The 23,406-nt window shown below is 35.3% G+C and overlaps 1 protein-coding gene across 14 annotated transcripts in view; it reads right to left on the bottom strand.

The window, feature by feature from the left end:
• Positions 1-23,406, bottom strand: part of LOC118921119 (protein PBDC1) — a 114,718-nt gene that overhangs the window by 43,480 nt on the left and 47,832 nt on the right. For 5 of the 14 annotated variants that reach the window (XM_057495907.1, XM_057495906.1, XM_057495909.1 and 2 more), the window contains one exon: positions 14,584-14,722. The exons of 2 other annotated variants lie outside the window; for them this stretch is intronic. In XM_057495907.1, the coding sequence (XP_057351890.1) occupies positions 14,584-14,722 (139 nt within the window). Of the gene's footprint in view, positions 1-674; positions 14,421-14,582; positions 14,728-23,406 lie in introns of those variants that run through there. 7 more of the 14 variants (XM_057495911.1, XM_057495910.1, XR_005028203.2 and 4 more) reach the window with 5 other exon arrangements.

The following is a 23,406-nucleotide window of genomic DNA, read 5'->3' as shown; positions in this document are numbered from 1 at the left end:
GGGGTTAATGTACTGAACTGAAACTACCTCTCCCAAGCCTTCTTCTTCCCCTGGGCTCCCAGGATGGTAGTACATAAACCTTTGCTTTTTTGGCAGGAAACTGGATAAACTCTTTGGGGCCAATCTATCTTTAAATGGTTATAAAAGGTTATAACCATAATGATAGTTCAATGATATAATCTTAAAATTAAGTTCACAGTGAACAAGTCATAAATGTGAACTCCAATCAGGAAAAAAGAACGAAGAGCAGACAACTAAGAATTATGACATAGCTGAGGAGGATACAAACAGAAGAGGCAATTTAGTGCAAATGGAAATTACACAGGGAGAGATAGAAACAAATAAGAATAGGATGTTTTATAAATGGAGCATTCAGAGACCAGAAAAAGACAGGTAGAACTTAAAAACATGATATCAAAAATGAAAATCTTTACAGAAAAAATTTGAAGGTAGTTGAGGAAACCTCCTAGAAAATGTGAGAAATAGCATATAGCAGAAAAAATAAGAAAATCAGAGGAGCAGTCTAGAAGATCTAACATCCATATAATAGGAGTTTCACAGAGGGATAACAGTGAAATCATCATATCATTAACAAACTCAAGAAAATATCCCAACTGAAAGCCATGGAAAGGCCCACAGAATGTGTTATAGCAATGCATGAAAATTGATCCATACCCAATGAGATTATTGTAAGATTTCAGGATCCTTAGAGAAAAGAAAAGATGTTAAAGCTTCCAGACAGATATGAACAGGCCACATGTAAAAAAAAAATACCAGGAATTAGAACGACTTTATAGTCCTCAATAGGCAGCACCAGAAGCTACATAATGAAGCAATACTTTCAAAATTCTGAAGTGAAATTATTTCTGACCTTGAATTTTATGACCAAATCTTAGGGTGGAATGACAATATTTTCAGTTATGTGAAGTATTATGGATTGAATTGTGTTTCCCTCAAATTCATATGTTGAAGTCCTAAATGCCAGTACCTCAGAATGTGACTTTATTTGGAAATAGGGTTGTTAAAGGTATAATTTTAGTCAATATGTGATCATACTGAAATAGGTTGGGCCCTTAATCCAATATAACTGATGTCCTTATAGAAAGGGGAAATTTGGACACACATACTCACACAGTGAGAAGGCCACATGAACATGAAGTCAGAGATTGGGATGATATGTTTGTAAACCAAAGAATGCCAAAGATTGTCAGAAATCCACCAGTAGCTAGGAAAGTTCTATGGAACAGTTTCTGCTGCACAACTCTCAAAAGGAATCAAATTTACTGACACCTTAATTTTGGAGTTCTAACCTCCAGAACTGTGAAACAGCACATTTTTGTTGATAAAGAAATTCAGTTTGTAGTACTTAGTAGCCCTAGCAAACTAATATATGAAGCTTCAAAATAAATTTACCTATCTTGTACCATTCATCATATAGCAACTGGAAACAGGTAATAAGTTAGGTAGTAAATGATAGAGAATAGGGTAATAAGTGACAGAGAAAGACATAGGATACAGGAAACTGGAAATCCAAAACATGTAAGGGTTAAAGGTTATCTCTAAACTAATGGTAAAGGGAGATCCCAGCTTTGCACCAAGTATTGAAGGCAACCAGTCTAGACTGGTGCATTAGAATTCAGAACAGACATGTCAAGGACAGTGTAATAAGATTCATGCTGCTATGAGACTATTTATTTTTCTAATCCAAAGGCAGAATACTTAGGTTGTTTTGGCCCAGATTCTTCTGAGTTCTTGGTTTTCCTAGATCAAGTGCCCTTAAAGTTCCTACTTTCCCTTTCATGCTGCCTACACAGATTGAGATGATGACATAGAATACTTACATTGCCCACCTGCATCAAGCCTGAGACATGTGTTTAAAATAAAATCTTATTGTGTTAATCTACTGAAATTTTGTTATAGTTTCTAGCCTGCGCCATTATAGTATAAACACCCAATGAAGTGTTTTGCTTTGACCTGCTCCTGAGGGATTGACCACAGTGGATTTGGAGGAAAAAAACATAGCTCAGCCCATTCCTTGTCATATGTCCAGTATCAGAACCACATGTCTACAACATATGCCCACATTGGTGACTCTAAGTGTCCTGAGATTAATGCAAGGCTCTACCTAGAATGAGTTTATAAACTATCAGAGAAAATTAAGCCAGACTCTCAAACTGAGGAGGATACAAACAGAAGAGGCAATTTAGTGCAAATGGAAATTACACAGGGAGAGAGACAGACAAATAAGAATAGGATGTTTTATAAATGGAGCATTCAGAGACCAGAAAAAGACAGGTAGAACTTAAAAACATGGTATCAAAAATGAAAATCTTTACAGAAAAATTTGATGGTAGTTGAGGTAGTTATCATATGTCCAGTATCAGTACCACATGACTGTCCTACAACATATGCCCACATTGGTGTCCTTGTGTCTCAAAGACTCTTTTCATCTCTCATCTGTAGCAATATTGTCCTCTCCTTACATGATGTGGGTTATGTTTGCCCTCAGTTTTCATACTGATGACCTTTCACATTCATTTATATTTAGATATTTGCTTAAGAATAACACAAAATTTGATGAAAGTATAGAGAATAAAGAATGGGAAGAGCAAATCAAGAAGGCTGAGGAGGTCAGAAGATATGGCTAATATAAGTAACAGATTTTTTGGCATTCTCTCCAAAATTTTTCCATGCTTTAGTAGCCTGCCTCGTACCCACCCTCCTTTCTGATGTGCCAGATTTTCTTGATGGCCTCAGTCTACACTGCTGACTTTAACACATAGAAGGAAATGTGAAAATAATAATCTATCCTCTGTGTTTTACAGGTGCAAAAATCAGATATGTCTTACACAAAGACACATAGATATTAAATGGCCAATGTAGAATTTGGACTGAGATCAGTCTTCAAGTATGTCCTTTAAATGGTTATACTGCCTTTTCAGACCTAAATATAGCAAAGTGGACCTTCATGAAAAATGGGTCTATATAATTTAGAGAAAGTGAGTAACTGGATTGGAGTGAAGGTTTATGGATGAAAAGCCAACCAAATGTACAATGAAGCCTTTTAGATTTCATCAATAAAAAGGCATTCAGGAAGACCATACCAGGATTTTTGTAATTTTGTAGAACTTTTGTCAGTGTCCAAGTTTGCTATTTCTGTTTCCTTCATTCATTTCATAATGCCAAATATCCTTAACACATAAAGGACCAATGAGTTTATTTGAAGAGCTAGAAAGGGAGATAGGAATTGGATAAATGATGCTCTACTTTTCAGCCAGGTATAGTTTGAAGAAAAGAAGAGACTCCCAAAATAAACTTGACAATTGCAGCTTTGATTTTTTATGTACTATGATCTGGGAATGGTGGATTCTGCATCCAGTAAGGACATAATAAAGATTGTGTTAGAGATGACTTCACAAAGAAGGTAACTGCAAACCAGGGATTGAACTGACTTGGTACTTATTCGCATTTTGGAATGTTCTGAAAAGAATCACTATTTTGGTGATATTGGCATCCCATGGCTACTCTTCTGGGTTATATATTTTTTATTGTGCCATTGCAATTGGTTGTGGCAATAGTAAGAATCCTGAACTATCTGCACTTATTCTTCTTCCATCTTTGTCTGGGATGGATGTCTGACTGTGCTTTGGTACATGGAAATTTGTGAGCTGGATGTAAAAGAGTGATGGAAAACTAAAGGGAGTCTTATAAATATTGGAGATGAAAACAGGTGTTTGGGAATTTGGACATTTAAAAAATTAAATCAGGAAAAAAACAAAATTAAAAAAACAGTTCATATGGAAAGAGTTGAACTTTCTGATTAGCTGTGTCTGTTCCAGGTGCCAGACACATGACAGATAATATCTCATCCCTTAAAGATGGCCCTCATCTCCAAAAATTTCTGGGTATAGGAAGACGGTTTTTCTTGGCTAGAAGAAGAAAAGCTTCCATTAAAAACATGTGCAGGTTTGCCCGTTCCATGGATTTGAGGTCTCTTCAGAAGGCATGATTCAATGATTGGATTGAGAACATCAGTTTCAATGATTTACAGCTAGTTTATTTAAGAGTGGATCATAATTAGATCACAATATTTTTTAAAGTATTTTTCAGTTTATGAAAAGTTCTAGAAGAATTTCTTCTCTTCCTCGAATAGATGAGTTTTGGGGGCAGAATGAGAAACTACCCCCAATATTAATGTTGTCCATAAAAGTTTATAGTCATTTGACCTTTATTTCCTGAAAGATGCTTTTTGCCCACTTGAAGGGAGGACCCAGCTTATTCATTTGATAAAAATATTATTTAAAATTGTGTAATTTTAGAAGCAACCTAAATATTTCATCATAGAAGAGACAATAATATATTATTAGTCAATAATCAATGTCAACAATATTGACTATATCAGTCAATAATACATTAATATTAATGACTATTATTCTAATCACTAAGAATGATATCTAAAATGTTTTAAATTAAGAAGCATGTAAATATGCTTTGATATATGTGATAAAATTAGAATATGAAATTATATGTGCCACATGATCACAATTATGTTAAAAGGTGTACAAAGAAAACACATTGGACAGACTTGCTTCAGATTCTTAGTAGTAGTCACTTTTCTCTTGTTTATGGGATTATAGAGGACATTTACTTCTTTAATTGTCCCTGTATTTTCTGATTTTTCTGTAATGAGCAGATGTATATTTTATAACTAAGGAAAAATTATCAAAAAAAAAAGTACATGAAGAAAACACAAGAGATCATGGGATCTGCTTGACCCTCCTTCCCCATATAAACAAAAAAGCCTAAGCAAAGAATTATTAGGGATGGCTTCCAGGAAATCTCTCTAAACTGCAAATCCCAGACCCAGATGTAAGTCACTTTTTGCAAGTAAAATGCATTTTTTTTCACTTGTAGGTGTTTTTCAAAAGCAAAGGGTGGGAGGAAGGAATGGTTTTATTTCAGTGGAGCAATACTGCCACCAAAAGAAAAATATTAAAGAAACTTCCACAACAAGAGAGAAAAGGTGGAGAGCTGAGGAACAGAAGATCTTATGTGTAGACTAATTTCCTATTTTTGCCAATGTCACTCAAAAGGGTTATAAGGGATCCAGTTTTGCCCAGCTTAGTAGTCACTAATAACCTCATTATTTCAGACTCACTGTTTTTATATTGAAGTATAATTGATATAAAATATATTGGTTTCAGGTGTACAACATAGTGATTCCACAATTATATACATTACAAAATGCTCGCCATGATAAATGTAGTTACATTCTGTCACCATACAAATATATCAAAAGATTATTTACTAAATTCCCTATACTGTGATTTTCATCCAGTGACTTATTTATTTTATGACTGTAAGTGTGTAACACTTTATCCCCTTCACCTACTTTGCTCAATCCCACACTGCCCTTCCCTTTGGCAACTACCAATTTATTCTCTGTATTTATGAGTCTATTTCTGTCCATCTTTCCCAACACCATTTATTGAATGGACTGCTTCTTCCCCTGTATTCTTTGTTTATTTGACATATACTAATTGACCATAAGATCACAGGATTATTTCTGGGCTCTCTATTCTGTTCCACTGATGTATGTGTCTATTTTTGTGCAAGTACCATACTGTTTTGATTACTATATATTCATAGTATAGTTTCAAATAAGGGAACATGTTATGTCCAGCTTTGTTCTTCCTCAAGATCATTTTGACTATTTGGGGTGTTTTGTGGTTCCATACAAATTTCACAATTGTTTGCTCTGGTTCTGTGAAAAATGCCATTGGTAATTTGGTACGGATTCCACTGAATCTGTAGACTGCTTTAGGTACTCTGGCAATTTTAACAACATTAGTTCTTTCAAACCATGAGCATGGAATACTTTTCCATTTATTTGTGACACCTCCAATTATTTTCATCAATATCTTAGAGTTTTCAGAGTACAGGTATTTTACCTTCTCGGTGAAATTTTTTCCTAGGTATTTTGTTGTTTTTGATGTAATTGTAAATGGAACTGTTTTCTTACTTTTGCTTTCTGCTAGATCATTATTAGTATTATAGAAACAGATTTCTGTATATTGATTTTGTATGCTTCAACTTTACTGAATATATTTATTAGTTCTAATAGTTTTTTGGTGGAGTCATTAGGGGCTTCTATATAGAATATTAGGTCATCTGCAAATAGTGGCAATTTGACTTCACCATTTAAATGCCTTTTATTTCTTTTTCTCTGATTGCTGTATCTAGATTTTCAGTACTATGTTGAATAAAAGTTATAGTGGGTAACTGTGTCTTGTTCCTGATATCAGAAAAAAAATACTTTCAGCTTTTCACCACTGAGTATTAGCTGTGGGCTGTCATATATGGCCTTTATTTTGTTGAAGTATTCACTTTGTTATGAGATTTTTTTATCATGAGTGGATGTTGAATTTTGCCAAATGCTTTTTCTGCATATATTGAGATGATTATATGATCCTTCCTTCTGTTAACGTGATTTATCACATTGACTTATTTGCAGATATTGAACCATCATTGGATCTCTGTAATAAGTCCCAGTTAATCATGGTGAAAGATCCTTTTAATGTATTTTTGAATTTATTTTGCTAATATTTTTCTGAGAATTTTTTCATATGCATTCATCAGAGATATTCATCTGTAATTTTCTTTTTTTGTAGTCTCTGATTTTGATATCAGGGTAATGCTGAACTTGTTGAAAGAATTTGGGGCATTCCTTCCTCTTCAGTTGTTTGGAGTAGTTTAAGAAGGGTAGGTATTAACTGTTCTTTAAATGTTTGGTAGAATTCACCTGTGAAGCCATGTGGTCCTGGAATTTTGTTTATTGTGAGTTTTCTGATTACCAATTAAATTTAATTACTAGTAATTGCTCTTTTCATATTTTCTCTATGTCTGTTAATATTTGCTTGATGTATTTAGGTGTTCCTATGTTTGGTACATAGATTCACAATAATTATATCCTTCTTGGATTGATCCTTTATTATTATTTAATACCCTTTGTTTCCTCTTGTTACAACCTTTGCTTTAAAGTCTATTTTGTTTGATATAAGTATTGCTTACATTTGTATTAAATGTCTTTTTCCATCCCTTCACTTTCAGTCTGCATGTGTCTTTAGGTGTAAAGTGAGTCTTTTGGAAGAAGCATATATATGAGACTTGAATTTTCATTAACTCAGTCACCCTATGTCTTTTGATTGGAGCATTTAAACCATTTAAAGGGTAATTACTGAGAGGTTTGTATTTATTACCATTTTGTCTAATATATTGTGGTTGTTTCTGTAGTTCTTCTATTTTCCTTTCTTGCTCTATTCCCTAGTGATTGAGGACTTTCTTTAGTGTTATGGTTCAATTCCTTTATCTTTATTTTTTTTGCAGGTTTTTGGTTTGTAGTAACCATTATGTTATAACATCCTAACATATAGCAGCTTAGATTAAGTTAATGATTGCTGAAGTTCACACATTCTAAAAGCACTATATTTTTACTCCTCCTCCTCCATGTTTTATGTATATGATGCCAAATTTTACATCTCTTTATTTTTTGTATCCCTTAACTAATATTTTAGATATAATTGATTTTTACTTTTGTCTTCAAACCTTGATACTAGCTTTTAAGTGACTGATCTACAAACTTTTTTGCTTTTACCAGTGAAATTAGCTTAACAATATGTTTGCTTTTATCAATGAAACTTTTGCTTTTTGTAATTTCCTTCTAATTATGGACTTTCCTTTTCCACTTAAAAATTCCCTTCAACATTTCTGGTAATCTTAGTTTAGTGGTGATGAACTCCTTTAACATTTTTTTGGTCTGGGAAACTCTTTATCCAATTCTAAATGATAACTTTGCTGAGTAGAGTATTCTTGATTATAGTTCTTTTTCCTTTCAGCACTTTGAATATATGATGCCACTTTCTTGTAACCTGCAAAAATTCTGATGAAAAATGAGCCAATAGCTCTATGTGGTTTCCCTTGTATATAAATAGTTGATTTTTGCTTGCTGCTTTTAATGTTATATCTTTAATCTTTGACATTTAGTTATTATGTCTCTTGGTGTGGACCTCCTTAGGTTTATCATGTTTGGGACTGTCTGGATGTCCAGGACCTGCATGTCTGTTCCTTGCCCAGATTTCCATATAATGGAAGTTTCCAGCCATTACTTCTTCAAATAAATTTTTCACCCCTTTCTCTTTCACTTCACCTTCTGTGACCCCATATGTGAGTGTTTGTATGTGTGATGTTCCTGACATATCCATTATAGATAATATGCCCATTTCCTTACTCTTTTTTATTTTTACTATTCAGCTTGGATGCCTTCCATTACCTTACTTCCATTCATTTATTGATGTACATTTTGGTTGCTTCCATATTTTGACTATTGTAAACAATGCAGCAAAAAAATTAATGGTGCATATATCTTTTTGAATCAGGAAATTTTTTCTTTGGTTAAATTCCCAGAACTGGAATTACTGACTCATATGGTATTTCTATTTTTAGTTTATTGAGACCCTCCATACTGGTTTCCACAGGGGCTGTACCAATTAACATTCCCACCAACAGTGTAGCAGCATTCTCTTTTCTGCATATCCTCACCAACACTAGTTATTTATTGTCTTTTGGATAGTTGCCATTCTGACTGGTGTGAGGAGATATCTCACTGTGGTATTGATTTGCATTTCTCTGATAATTATTGATGTGGAGCATCTTTTTATGTGCCTATTGGCTATATGTATTTCTTATTTGGAGAAATGTCTGTTCAGATTCTCACCCATTTTTAAATCAGGTTTCTTGTTTTTTTGGTGTTGAGGCATATGAGTTCTTTATGTATTTTGGGTGTCAACCCCTTATCGGATGAATCATTTACAAATATATTCTCCAATACCATAGGTTGCCTTTTATTTCTGCTGATGGTATCCTTTGCTGTACAGAAACATTTTAGTTTGATGTAGTCGCACTTGTTTATTTTTATTTTGTTTCCCTTGCCTGAGGAGTTGTTTCCCAGAAAAAAAAATTGCTCATGCTTATGTTCAAGGTATTTTTGCCTGTTTTCTTCTAAGAGTTTTATGGTTTCATGTCTTCTATCCAGGTCTTTGATCTAATTTGAGTTTACTTTTGTGTATGGAGTTAGAGAGTAATTCAGTTTCATTCTCTTCCATGTAGCTGTCAAGTTTTCCCAACACTAGTTATTGAAGAGGCTGCATTTTCCCATTGTACATTTTTGCCTCCTTTATTGTAAATTATTTGACCATATATGTGTGGGTTTATATCTAGGCTTTCTATTCTGTTCTATGGACCTATGGGTCTGTTCTTGTGCCAGTACTATACTATTTTGATTACTGTAGCTTTTTAGTATAGCTTGAAGTCATGGAGTGTAATACCCCAGCTTTGTTCTTCTTTCTCAAGATTGCTTTGGCTATTTGGGGTCTCTTGTGGTTCCATATAAGGTTTCTTTGCTCTAGTTCACTGAAAAATGCTGCTGATATTTTGATAAGGATTGCATTGAATCTGTAAATTGCATTGGGCATGATGGCAATTTTGACATTAATTCTTGTTAACCATGAGCATGGGATAGATTTCCATCTATTTGTGTCTTCTTCATTTTCTCCCATGAATGTCTTCTGGTTTTCAGAATATAGGTCTTTCATCTCCTTAGTTAGGTTTATTTCTAGGTATTTTATTCTTTTTGACACAATTGTAAATGGAATTGTTTTCTTTATTTCTCTTTCTTCTAGTTCATTGATAATATATAGGAATGCAAAAGATTTGTGTATTAATTTTGTATCCTGCAACTTTGCTGAATCCATTTATTTGTTCCAATAGTTTTTTAGTGGTGTTTTTAGGGTTTTCTGTATACAGTATCACGTCATCTGTAATTAGTGACCATTATACTTCCTCCTTACCATTTTGGATGTCTTTTTATCTCTTCCTCTTGTCTGATTGCTGTGGCTAGGACCTCCAGCACTATGTTTATGTTGAATAAAAGTGGTGAGAGTGGACATCTTTGTCTTTTTCTTGACCTTAGAGGAAAATCTTTCATCATTTTCCCATTAAGTATGATGTTAGCTGTGGGTTTCTCTTATATGACCTTTATTATATTGTATTACATACCCTCTATATCCATTTCTTGAGAGTTTTTGTCATGAATGGATGCTGAATTTGACAAAAGAAATCATCATATTGTTTTTATCTTTCCTTTTGTTAATGTGGTATCACACATTGATTGATTTGTGATATCATACCACTCTTGCATCCCTGGGATTAATCCCACTTGGTTGGATGAATGATCTTTTGATGTATTTTTTAATTCAATTTGCTAATATTTTGTTGAGGATTTTGCATCTATGTTCATCAGCAATATTGCTGTATGATTTTCTTTTTTCTTGTAGTATCCTTAGTTTTGTTTTTAGAGTGATGCTGACCTCATAGAATAAGCTTGGAAGTATTCCCTCCTCTTCTACTTTTTGGAATACTTTTTATTCCAGAAAGATAGATAGGTATTAGCTCTTCTTTAAATGTTTGGTCAAATTCAGCTCTGAAGCCATCTGGTCACTGACTTTTGTTTGTTGGCAGTTTTTTGATTACCATTTCAATTTCATTACTGGCAGTTGGTGTGTTCAGATTTTGTTTCTTCCTGGGTCAATTTTGGAAGGTGTAAAGTTCTAGAAATTTATCCATTTTTCTAGGCTGTCCAATTTATTGGCATAAAAATTTTCATAGAATTCTCTAATCATATTTTGAATTTTTCTGGTGTCAGTTGTAACTATTCCTTTTTTGTTTCTGATTTTATTTGTGTCCTCTTTTTTTCTTGATAAGTCCAGCTAGGGATTTTTCTATTTTGCTTATGTTCTCAAAAAAACACTTCCTTGTTTCAATGATTTCTATTGTTTTATTATTTTCTATTTTATTTATTTCTTCTCTGATCTTTGTTTGACCTTATACTAACTTTGGGGTTCATTTGTTGTTTTTCATGCATTTTGTTGTGAGTTTAGATTGGTTTTTGGGGGGATTGTTCTTGTTTCTTGAGGTAGGTTTGTATTGCTATGTACTTCCCTTTTAGAACCACTTTTGTGGCATCCCACATATTTTGAAGTGTTGTATTTTGGTTTTTATTTGTCTCCATGTAGTGCTTGATTTCTTCTTTGATTTGTTCATTGATCCATTGACTATTTAGAAACATGTTGTTTAGCCCCTATGTGTCTGGGATTTTTTTGTTTTCTTCATGTAATTGATTTCTAATTTCATATCATTGTGATCTGAAAAGATGTTTGATACAATTTCAATCTTTTAAAATTTACATATTAGGACCTTTTGTAGGCCCTAATATGTGATCTATTCCAGAGAATCTTCCATGTACATTTGAGAAAAATGTGTATCTTGCTGCTTTGTGGTGGAATGTTCTACATATATCTGTTAAGTCCATCCGTTCTAGTGTGTTTTCAGTACCTCCGTTTTATTTATTTATTTTGTGTCTGCTTGTTCTGTCCAATCATGTAACTGGTGTCTTAAAATTCCTTTGTATGATTGATTTGCAGCCTATTTCTCCTTTTCTGTTGATATTTGTTTTATATACTTAGGTGCTCCTATATTGGGTGCATAGATATTTATAATTGTTATATCCTCTTGTTGGACTGATCCCTTTATCATTATATAATGTCTTTTGTCTCTTCATACTCTCTTTTTTTGTAATCAATTTTTTCTGATACAAGTACTGGTACTCCAGTTTTTCCTCCTTTTTATTTGTATGAATTATCTTTTTCCATTCCTTCACTTTGTCTATGTATATCTTTAGGTCTGAAATGTGTCTTTTGTAGGCAGCACATAGATAGGTCTTGTTTCTTCATCCATTCTGCCACCATGTGTCTTTTGATTGGTGCATTCAGTCCATTTACATTTAAGATAGTTATTGAGAGGTATACACTTACTTGCCATTTTATTCATTATTTTCTGGTTGTTTTTTCCATTTGGTTCTTTTTTATATGTTTCTATGTCCTGAAGTTCTCAGTGTTTGTCTAGTCTTCTATCAGGTCTGATGAGCATCTTTATAACCATTACTTTGATTTCTTTGTGAGATAGATTGTTTAGCTACATTTCATTCAGATATTTCTCTGAAGTTTTGTCTTATTATGTCATTTGGAGCATAGCCCTTTGTTTCCTTATTTTGTTTCTGGGTTTGTTTCTATGAAAGTGTTGAAACAGCTACCTCTGGCAGACTAGGAGTGGCCTAGTGTATGAATGTGCCCTGTGTGGACTGTGTGTACCTTGCATCTTTGGCTCACTGGTTGGAACTGTATTGGGTGTGGGTTGGGTCCATTTGCATTCTGGGCTGGGGCCACACTGGTGGGACACCTGGAGCTGAAGTGGGTGCATTGAAGGTAATCCCAGTGCACTCCTCAATGGGAGTTATGCTGGAAGAATGTGGAAAGCTGAAGTGGGCACATGCCACATGGTCCCAGGTTCCTCCATGCAGTGGCTGCCCTTGTAGTTGGCTGTAGCTGAAGCAAGCTTGTTCTAATAGGTCTCAGGGTATCCCATACCAAGCAGGATACACCCTTTTGGGATGGCTGGAAGGTCCTGGGGCCCTTTGTGTAAGATTCATGCTGGCATGATGGCTGGTGCTAAAGTGGGCACGGTCTGGGTAGTCTTAGGGCACTGTGCAGGACATGTCCTGGTAGGATGGGTATACCTGAAGAAGGCACAGTCTGCATGGTCCCTGGGCTTTCTGTACCTGGGCCAACCTGGTGAGATGGCAGAAGCTGAAGCAGGCTCAGCCTAGGTGGTCCTGGGTCACTCCATCCATCAAATGCCCTCATAGGGACTGCTGGAGCTGAAGCAGGCATGGGTTGGTGATTCTTTATCACTGGATTTGCTTGATGAGATGCTTGGAACTCAGTCAACCATCTGAATGAGTGCAGGCCAGAGATGTCCCAGTGTGTGTCATGTTTGTGCTGCCTTGGTGGGATGGCTGGAGCTGAAGATGAGTATGAGCAAGGGAACAGTTTCAGGGGACATATGGGACTGGTGTGGGTTGGGGTTCAGAGTTTGCTGAGATGGCAGGCCAGATAGAGCACCCACACTCTGCTCCCATTTGTGCTATCAAGGTGGAGGGGAACATAAACAGTGGCACTTGCCAACAGCTCTATCCCCAGAGAGAGTTCCAGCAGTTCCGTCACTGTTTGCTAAACACTCTAAGGTCAGAAAGTGTGTTTCTTTCACTTATATTCTAGTTGCTTTGTAAACCAGTTTTTTCTGTGCCCCATGGTGTATGTATCTTCATGTGGGTCCCTCAGTGATATCCATCCCTACTGCAGTTTTTGTGCAGGAGTTGGAGTTCCTGTCATTACTGTGTCTCTATCTCTCCTGACAGTCTCTGTGTGGTCTTTCTATACTTTTTTGTGCAGAAGCTGTCAAATTAGCCCTTGGTTCTTCTTTAGAAGGAATTGCTCTGTATGTCAGGGTAGCTTTGGTGTTTCTGTGTCTGGAGAGATGGGAATTCTGGGTCTTCCTACACTGCCATCTTGGACCCTACCCTCTCATTAACAGTTTGGATTATGAACTGCTGTAGTGATTTCAAGAAGAAAATCTAGCAAATATTCACAAAACTGATGTCAGTAAAAATGACACCATAATGAACTCTGAAATTTTTCTGTTTTGTAAAAACAAAGTGGAGAATGTCAGAAATTATCAGAATCAATTTTCAAATTAACAAACCCTTTGTAGCCAGGAAGGGTTTATTCAATAAATGCAGCTGAACCTCAATAAGAACAGTGAGCTTTAAAAGTATTTTAATGTAGCTATCCCCATCCATATTTCTGCAGCTCCAGATAAACTTGAAAATCAACAACCTAAAGTTACTGTGAAAATCAGTAATCTGGAACTAACAGGAGATGTGGAATGACGTTGGAGATACTTCCAAGCCTAACTCTCAGGAAGTTTTCACTATTTTTCTTGTCTTCTGGTTCCTTGGAAGACATAATGTCTTTATTTGACCTGACTTGGAGTTCACCTAATGCAAAATACATTTTCCCTGGGAGCATTTGTCAAAAACACGAGAGTTGTGCACATACTCAGGAATGACCTCTAGAGACCCTGAGCCCTCACCTCTGGCTAGCTTTGAAGTTCTGTATAAGCACTAAGTGCAGGCTAAGGCAGAATTGTCAATTTTCTGGCTCAATTCTTAAGGCAAGCACCATCATGCTGACAGAGGCTGCTGGCAAAGACTGGGAAACTTACTAGTTCCAGGCATTTCAAAATTCTCTCCAATAATTATCTGACCACTAACCTAACCAAGCAAAAACTTCAGTGTCACACATGACAAAAAAATACACACTTTATAGAATAAGTTCAGAAAAGTCAGTCAAAAAAGCTGATAGAGTGATGTAGCAGAATAGTAGAGTGGCAGCTCCAAACTTTTATTCCTCCACAGAAACATCAAAATACAAGCATTAACTGTCAGAACCAACATTTTCCAATCTCTGAAAAATAATCAAAAGTTTATAGTAACCAACTGAATATTGAATCAAGAAAAAAAACAACTTAAGATGCAGAAAACTTAAAGCACTTTTACTTGCATTTTCTCACCCGGTCTGGTAGCACTCTTGAGGAAGTGGCCTGTATTTCCATTGTGACAACTTGGTCTCTGGGTCCAGTAGGAGCAGGACTGACCTTATTTTCAGATTATTGTGTTTGCCTGTCTGATTGACAGGGTTCATCTGAAAAACTGATCTGAAAATATTTGAAAAATTAATGGCTGAAACTTCCCAGACTTGAAAAACGACATGTATCAACATATTTGAGAATCTCTATAAACCCCAAGTAGGATGAACTGAAATTGATATACATTGAGACACATTATAGTTAAATTGTCAAAATCAACACAGAAAGAAACCAAGGCAACAAGAAGCAACTTGTAATATTCAAGCAGTCTTCAATATGATTAAATACTGATTTTTCATCAGAAATGATGGAGGTCAGATTGAAGTATGATGACTCATTAAGAGTACTAAAAAAAACCTTGTCAAGCAAGAATTTCCACATCAGAAAACTATCAAGAACGAAGGAAAATATATTCCCATTTTTTAAAAGCAGCTAAGAGAGATTTTAGTTAGCAGACCCGCCCTACAAGAAATATTAAATAGAGCTTAAAATGCCAATAAAAGACACAATACAGTAACTCAAATAATTCATTGTTATTGTATAAAAATGCGAGTAATTTATGTATGTTGATATTGTTTCCTAAAACTTTATTGAGAATGTGAAATCATTTGAGGGTATTCCCACTTCAAGTTTTTGGAAGAGTTTCAGAAAGATTTGTGTTAATTCTTTAAATGTTTAGTGAAATTCACCAGTGAGTCCATCTATTGCTGCCATTTTTTTGGTGGAAATTTTTTTATTACTGATGCAATCTCTTTATCAGTAATAGGTCCTTAAGATTTTCTATTTCTTCTTGATTCTGTCTTGGTAGGTTGTATGTTTCTTATGTTTTTTCCATTTCTTCTTTTGATCTTTTGTTTTGCTGTGGTATCAGTTATAATGTCTGCTTTTTCATTTATAATTTTGTTGATTTGGATCCACTCTCATTTTTTCCTTGGTAAGTCTAGGTAAAGGTTGGTCTATTTTGTTTATCTTTTCAAACAACAAGCTATTAGTTTTGTTTATCTTTCTTATTCTCTATTTCATTTATTTCTGCTCTAAGCTTTATTATTTCCATCCTTCTTCTAATTTGGGGGTCACTATATTCTCCTTTTCTAGTTCCTTGGCTTGAAGAGCAAGGTTATATACGTGAGAATTCTTGTTTCTTCATGTAGGCATTTATTGCCATGAACTTCTTTCTTAGAACTGCCTCTACTGTGTCTCATACATGTTGGTATATTTTGTTTCCATTTTGTTTCTCTCAATATATTTTTTATTTTCCTTTTAATTTATTCTTTGATCCATGGTTACAACAGAGAATGTTATTTAATTTCCATGTATTTGTGTTTCAGTTTTCCTCCTGTTATTGATTTCTGTCTGCATGCCATTGTAGTTGGATTGGTTTACAATCTTGAATTTGCTAAGAATTGTTTTGCAGTCTGACATATTGTCTATTCTAGAAAATGTTCCCTGTGTAACTAAGAATGTGTATTCTGTTGTCAGAATGTTCTGCATATATCTCTTAGGTGAATTTGGTGTCTAATTAATTCAAATCCTTAGATTTTAAAAAATCCAAATGTTTCTTTATTGGTTCACTGGATGAACTATCCATTGTTGGAAGTGGAATGTTAAATCTTCAACTATTGTTGTATTGCTCTTTATTTCTCCTTTTAGTGGTGTTAGTTTTGCTTTATATATTTAGTTTCTCTAATGTTGTGTGCATAGGTATTTTTTTTTGAGAGGGCATCTCTCATATTTATTGATCAAATGGTTCTTCACAACAATAAAATTCTGTATAGGGGAGTCAATGCTCAATGCACAATCATTAATCCACCCCAAGCCTAATTCTCATCAGTCTCCAATCTTCTGAAGCATAAGGAACAAGTTCTTACATGGGGAACAAATTCTTACATAGTGAATAAGTTCTTACATGGTGAACAGACAAGGGCAGTCATCACAGAAACTTTCAGTTTTGATCACGCATTATGAACTATAAACAATCAGGCAAATATGAATATTCGTTTGATTTTTATACTTGATTTATATGTGAATCCCACATTTCTCCCTTATTATTATTATTATTTTTAATAAAATGCTGAAGTGGTAGGTAGATGCAAGATAAAGGTAGAAAACATAGTTTAGTGCTGTAAGAGAGCAAATGTAGATGATCAGGTGTGTACCTGTAGACTAAGTGTTAATCCAAGCTAGAAAAGGGGAACAAAACATCCACGGATGCAGAATATTTCTCTCAAAACAGGGGGGGTGAGGTTCTAAGCGTCACCTCAGTTGATCCCCAATTTCTCACCTGATGGCCCCCCTGTGACTGTGCCTGTCTTAGGTTGTTCCTCCCTTGAGGAATCTTACCCATCTCTGGCTAACCAGTCATCTTCCGGGGCCATACAGGGAAATGTAAAGTTGGTAAGTGAGAGAGAGGCAATCTTGTTTGAAAAGGTTAGCTTTTTACTTCTTTGCAGATTTATGCCCTGTGGCTTTTATGCCCAGTATTTGTCTTGAGGTATCTTTATCACTTGGAAGAATTATGATACTCGGTAAATTCAATGTGAGGCACGAATTCTATTTAAGGGTTGTAATTAGGAAGGAAGAAGAAAAGCTATAGGAGTAGCAGGCAGAAGAAAACATGGGAAGATTGATTATTTCTTTGAAATATCTTCTTGTAGAGTAACTTCAGCATGTATAGGTTTTAAACTACTAATTAAATTGTGTACACACATTAACATAATAAGAATACAGTTACATAACCAAAGCAGACCTATAATTACCAGCCATCTTCAGTGAAACCAAGAAAACCAGTTAGGCACCCTAGGCATTTGTGAAAACTTATCTATGATATGGTGGATATTGTCCAACTGAACTTGAACAGTCTGAGAGAAATCAGACAAATATAAACAACCCATTCTTGGGGACTATTCACATCCCATATGTTCTTTTAACAGTAGATAGTTTGTAGTCGTAAGATTTTGGAGTGCTACAACTTGCACTTCTCCTAATTCTTGGTTGAGTTCCAACAGCATAGATCCAGTCAAATTTGTTGTTTTACTGTATGCACACGAAAGCTTAGATATCTCCTTCTTCATTCCAATGGCAAGTCCAGGAACCGGTGGGATGAATGCAGCTACAACTGCAACAGCACCAGGATCTTTGTTGAAGTTTTTTGATGATCATCTTCTGGAATGACTCTTCCAGAGAATGTTGATGTTGGAAGTTCTTCTTCATATCGTATCTTAGTTCATTTTCTGGGTAGCCAAATTAGGCTTTGATCCTCTGTATAAACACAAACAGACCCTTTGCCCACACTTTGATATGCCCTTTATACCATTGTGTAGAACTCACTTGAGGTCACCACACAGGAACTGCTTTTTTTTTTTTAAGAGAAAGAAATATTATCAGAAAAATGAACCTCCATAACCGATCATCTGACACCCTTTAAGTGATCAAAATTAAGGATATTTAAAGCATGCATTAAACGTTGCTTTACAGTTAGTTTTATCCTATCAGGGAGTAATCCCCCTTTTCTTTCTTTTTTTTTTGTTATCTTTAATCTACACTTACATGAAGAATATTATGTTTACTAGGCTCTCCCCTATACCAGGTCCCCCCTATAAACCCCTTTACAGTCACTGTCCATCAGCATAGCAAAATGTTGTAGAATCACTACTTGTCTTCTCTGTGTTGTACAGCCCTCCACTTTCTCCCACCCCCCCATGCATGCTAATCTTAATACCCCCCTTATTCTTCTCCCCCCTTCTCCCTCCCTACCCACCCATCCTCCCCAGTCCCTTTCCCTTTGGTACCTTTTAGTCCATTCTTGGGTTCTGTGATTCTGCTGCTGTTTTGTTCCTTCAGTTTTACCTTTGTTCTTATACTCCACAGATGAGTGAAATCATTTGGTATTTCTCTTTCTCTGCATGGCTTATTTCACTGAGCATAATACCCTCCAGCTCCATCCATGTTGCTGTAAATCGTAGGAGTATGGCTGAGTAGTATTCCACTGTGTATATGTACCACATCTTCTTTATCCATTCATCTACCAATGGACATTTAGGTTGCTTCCAATTCTTGGTTACTGTAAATAGTGCTGCGATAAACATAGGGGTGCATTGGTCTTTCTCGAACTTGATTGCTGCATTCTTAGGGTAAATCCCTGGAGTGCAATTCCGGGGTCAAATGGTAAGTCTGTTTTGAGCATTTTGATGAACCTCCATACTGCTTTCCACAATGTTTGAACTAATTTACATTCCCACCAGCAGTGTAGGAGGGTTCCCCTTTCTCCACAGCCTCGCCAACATTTGTTGTTGTTTGTCTTTTGGATGGCAGCCATCCTTAGTGGTGTGAGGTGATACCTCATTGTAGTTTTAATTTGCATTTCTCTGATAATTAGTGATGTGGAGCATCTTTTCATGTGTCTGTTGGCTATCTGTATTTCTTTTCTGGAGAACTGTCTGTTCAGTTCCTCTGCCCATTTTTTAATTGGATTATTTGTTTTTTGTTTGTTGAGGTGTGTGAGTTCTTTATATATTTTGGACGTCAAGCCTTCATCGGATCTGTGATTTATGAATATATTCTCCCATACTGTAGGGCTCCTTTTTGTTCTATTGATGGTGTCTTTTGCTGTACAGAAGCTTTTCAGCTTAATATAGTCCCACTTGTTCATTTTTGCTGTTGTTTTCCTTGCCCGGGGAGATATGTTCAAGAAGAGGTCACTCATGTTTATGTCTAAGAGGTTTTTGCCTATGTTTTTTCCACGAGTTTAATGGTTTCATGACTTACATTCAGGTCTTTGATCCATTTTGAATTTACTTTTGTGTATGGGGTTAGACAATGGTCCAGTTTCATTCTCCTACATGTAGCTGTCCAGTTTTGCCAGCACCATCTGTTGAAGAGACTGTCATTTCGCCATTGTATGTCCATGGCTCCTTTATCAAATATTAATTGACCATATATGTTTGGGTTAATGTCTGGAGTCTCTAATCTGTTCCATTGGTCTGTGGCTCTGTTCTTGTGCCAGTACCAAATTGTCTTGATTACTATGGCTTTATAGTAGAGCTTGAAGTGTGGGAGTGAGATCCCCCCTACTTTACTCTTCTTTCTCAGGATTGCTTTGGCTATTCGGGGTCTTTGGTGTTTCCATATGAATTTTTGAATTATTTGTTTCAGTTCATTGAACAATGTTGCTGGTAATTTGATAGGGATTGCATCAAATCTGTATATTGCTTTGGGCAGGATGGCCATTTTGACGATATTAATTCTTCCTAGCCACGAGCATGGGATGAGTTTCCATTTGTTAGTGTCCCCTTTAATTTCTCTTAAGAGTGACTTGTAGTTTTCAGAGTATACGTCATTCACTTCTTTGGTTAGATTTATTCCTAGGTATTTTATTCTTTTTGATGCAATTGTGAATGGAATTTTTTTCCTGACTTCTCTTTCTATTGGTTCATTGTTAGTGTATAGGAAAGCTACAGATTTCTGTATGTTAATTTTGTATCCTGCAACTTTGCTGTATTCCGATGTCAGTTCTAGTAGTCTTGGAGTGGAGTCTTTAGGGTTTTTTATGTACAATATCATGTCATCTGCAAATAGTGACAGTTTAACTTCTTCTTTACCAATCTGGATTCCTTGTATTTCTTTGTCTTGTCTAATTGCCGTGGCTAGGACCTCCAGTACTATGTTGAATAACAGTGGGGAGAGTGGGCATCCCTGTCTAGTTCCCGATCTCAGAGGAAAAGCTTTCAGCTTCTCGCTGTTCAGTATAATGTTGGTGTGGGTTTATGATATATGGCCTTTATTATGTTGAGTTACTTGCCCTCTATTCCCATTTTGCGGAGAGTTTTTATCATGAATGGATGTTGAATTTTGTCAAATGCTTTTCCACATCTATGGAGATGATCATGTGGTTTCTCTCTTTCTTTTTGTTGATGTGGTGGATGATGTTGATGGATTTTCAAATGTTGTACCATCCTTGCATCCCTGGGATGAATCCCACTTGGTCATGGTGTATGATCCTTTTGATAAACTTTTGAATTCGGTTTGCTAATATTTTATTAAGTATTTTTGCATCTGTATTCATCAGGGACATTGGTCTGTAATTTTCCTTTTTGGTGGGGTCTTTACCTGGTTTTGGTATTAGGGTGATGTTGGCCTCATAGAATGAGTTTGGGAGTATTCCCTCCTCTTCTATTTTTTGGAAAACTTTAAGGAGAGTGGGTATTATGTCTTCTCTGTGTGTCTGATAAAATTCCGAGGTAAATCCGTCCGGCCCAGGGGTTTTGTTCTTAGGTAGTTTTTTGATTACCTTTTCAATTTCTTTGCTCGTAATTGGTTTGTTTAACATTTGTGTTTCTTCCTTGGTCAGTCTTGGAAGGTTGTATTTTTCTAGGAAGTTGTCCATTTCTTCTAGGTTTTCCAGCTTGTTGGCATATAGGTTTTCATAGTAGTCTTTAATAATTCTTTGTATTTTTGTGGAGTCTGTCCTGATTTTTCCATTCTCCTTTCTGATTCTGTTGATTTGTGTTGATTCTCTTTTTCTCTTAATAAGTTTGGCTAGAGGCTTATCTATTTTGTTTATTTTCTCAAAGAACCAGCTCTTGGTTTCATTGATTTTTGCTATTGTTTTATTCTTCTCAATTTTGTTTATTTCTTCTCTGATCTTTATTATGTCCCTCCTTCTGCTGACTTTAGGCCTCATTTGTTGTTCTTTTTCCAATTTCGATAATTGTGATGTTAGACTATTCATTTGGGATTGTTCTTCCTTCTTCAAGTGTGCCTGGATCGCTATATACTTTCCTCTTAAGACTGCTTTCACTGCGTCCCACAGAAGTTGGGGCTTTGTGTTATTGTTTTCATTTGTTTCTATATATTCCTTGATCTGTATTTTAATTTGTTCGTTGATCCATTGATTATTTAGGAGCATGTTGTTAAGCCTCCATGTGTTTGTGAGCCTTTTTTTTTTCTTTGTAAAATTTATTTCTACTTTTACACCTTTGTGGTCTGAAAAATTGGTTGGTAGAATTTCAATATTTTGGATTTTGCTGAGGCTCTTTTTGTGGGCTAGTATGTGGTCTATTCGGGAGAATGTTCCATGTGCACTTGAGAAGAATGTATATCCTGTTGCTTTTGGATGTAGAGTTTTATAGATGTCTATTAGGTCCATCTTTTCTACTGTGTTGTTCAGTGCTTCCGTGTCCTTACTTATTTTCTGCCCGGTGGATCTATCCTTTGGGGTGAGTGGTGTGTTGAAGTCTCCTAGAATGAATGCATTGCAGTCTATTTCCCCCTTTAGTTCTGTTAGTATTTGTTTCACATATGCTGGTGCTCCTGTGTTGGGTGCATATATGTTTAGAATGGTTATATCCTCTTGTTGGACTGAGTCCTTTGTCATTATGTAGTGTCCTTCTTTATCTCTTATTACTTTCTTTGTTTTGAAGTCTATTTTGTCTGATATTAGTACTGCAACCCCTGCTTTCTTCTCGCTGTTGTTTGCCTGAAATATGTTTTTCCATCCCTTGACTTTTAGTCTGTACATGTCTTTGGGTTTTAGGTGAGTTTCTTGTAAGCAGCATATAGATGGGTCTTGCTTTTTTATCCATTCTATTACTCTGTGTCTTTTGATTGGTGCATTCAGTCCATTTACATTTAGGGTGACTTTTGAAAGATATGTACTTATTGCCATTGCAGGCTTTAAATTCGTGGTTACCAAGGGTTCAAGGTTAGCCTCTTTAGTATCTTACGTGTGCATAGATATTTTACATTTTTCTGTCTTCTTAATGGATTGACACCTTTTTCGTTACATAATGATAATGTTTATCTCTTTTTACCATTTTTAGTTGAAAGTCTCTTTTGCCTGATGTAAATATAGCTACCGCTCCCGATTTTAGATTAGCATTTCCTGAAATACCTTTTTCCACTCTTTCACACTTAGTCTGTGTGTGTCTGTAAGTCTAAAGTGAATGTTTTATAGGCAGAATATCACTGGATCTTGTTTTTTTATACACTCAGCCATTCTTTGTCTTTTGGTTGGAGAATTTCATTCATTTATATTTAAAGTAATTATTGATACATAAGGACTTAATATTGCCATTTTGTTCATTGTTTTCTGGCTGTTTTGTAGATTCATGGTCCTTACTTCATATCCTACTGTCTTTGTGCTTTGATGTCTTTTCATATCAGTATGCTTTGGTTTCTTTTTCATGTTCTCTTGTGGAAATACTACAGGTTTTTCCCTTGTGGTTACCTTGAACCTTGTGTAAATTATCTTAAAAATATTACACCTTATTGTAAACTGATAAAAACTGAACTTTAATAGCATTACTAGACTTTATACTTTTATTTTTCCTCCCCACCTCACATTTTAAGTTATTAATTTCACAGTAACATATTTTTAATACTGTGTATCCAAGAACAGATTACTGTAGATATGGTTATTTTTACAATGTTTTCTTAACTTTTAAAGAAGTGTTGTGATAACATATCATCATTACTATATTACAGAATTTAACTTTGAGGATATATTTATCAGTATCAGTGAGTTTTATGGTATCTTCTTATGTTTTTCTATTCCTTAATGTCCATTTACTTCCACTCAAAGAATTCCCTTTAGCACTTCTTGTAAGCCATGTCTAGTGGTGATGAATTCCTTAAGTTTTTGTTTGGAAAAGTCTTTAACCTTCCTTCATTTCTAATGGACAGTTTCATTGAATATAGAGTTGTTGGTTGACAGGTTTTTTTCTTTCAGTGTTTTGAATAAAACATCCCATT

This window comes from Manis pentadactyla, chromosome X, assembly GCF_030020395.1.
Source record: "Manis pentadactyla isolate mManPen7 chromosome X, mManPen7.hap1, whole genome shotgun sequence".
Lineage (NCBI taxonomy): Eukaryota > Metazoa > Chordata > Mammalia > Pholidota > Manidae > Manis > Manis pentadactyla.
The sequence above is the reverse complement of the archived record's forward strand: the minus strand, read 5'-3'. Positions and strand labels throughout refer to the sequence as shown.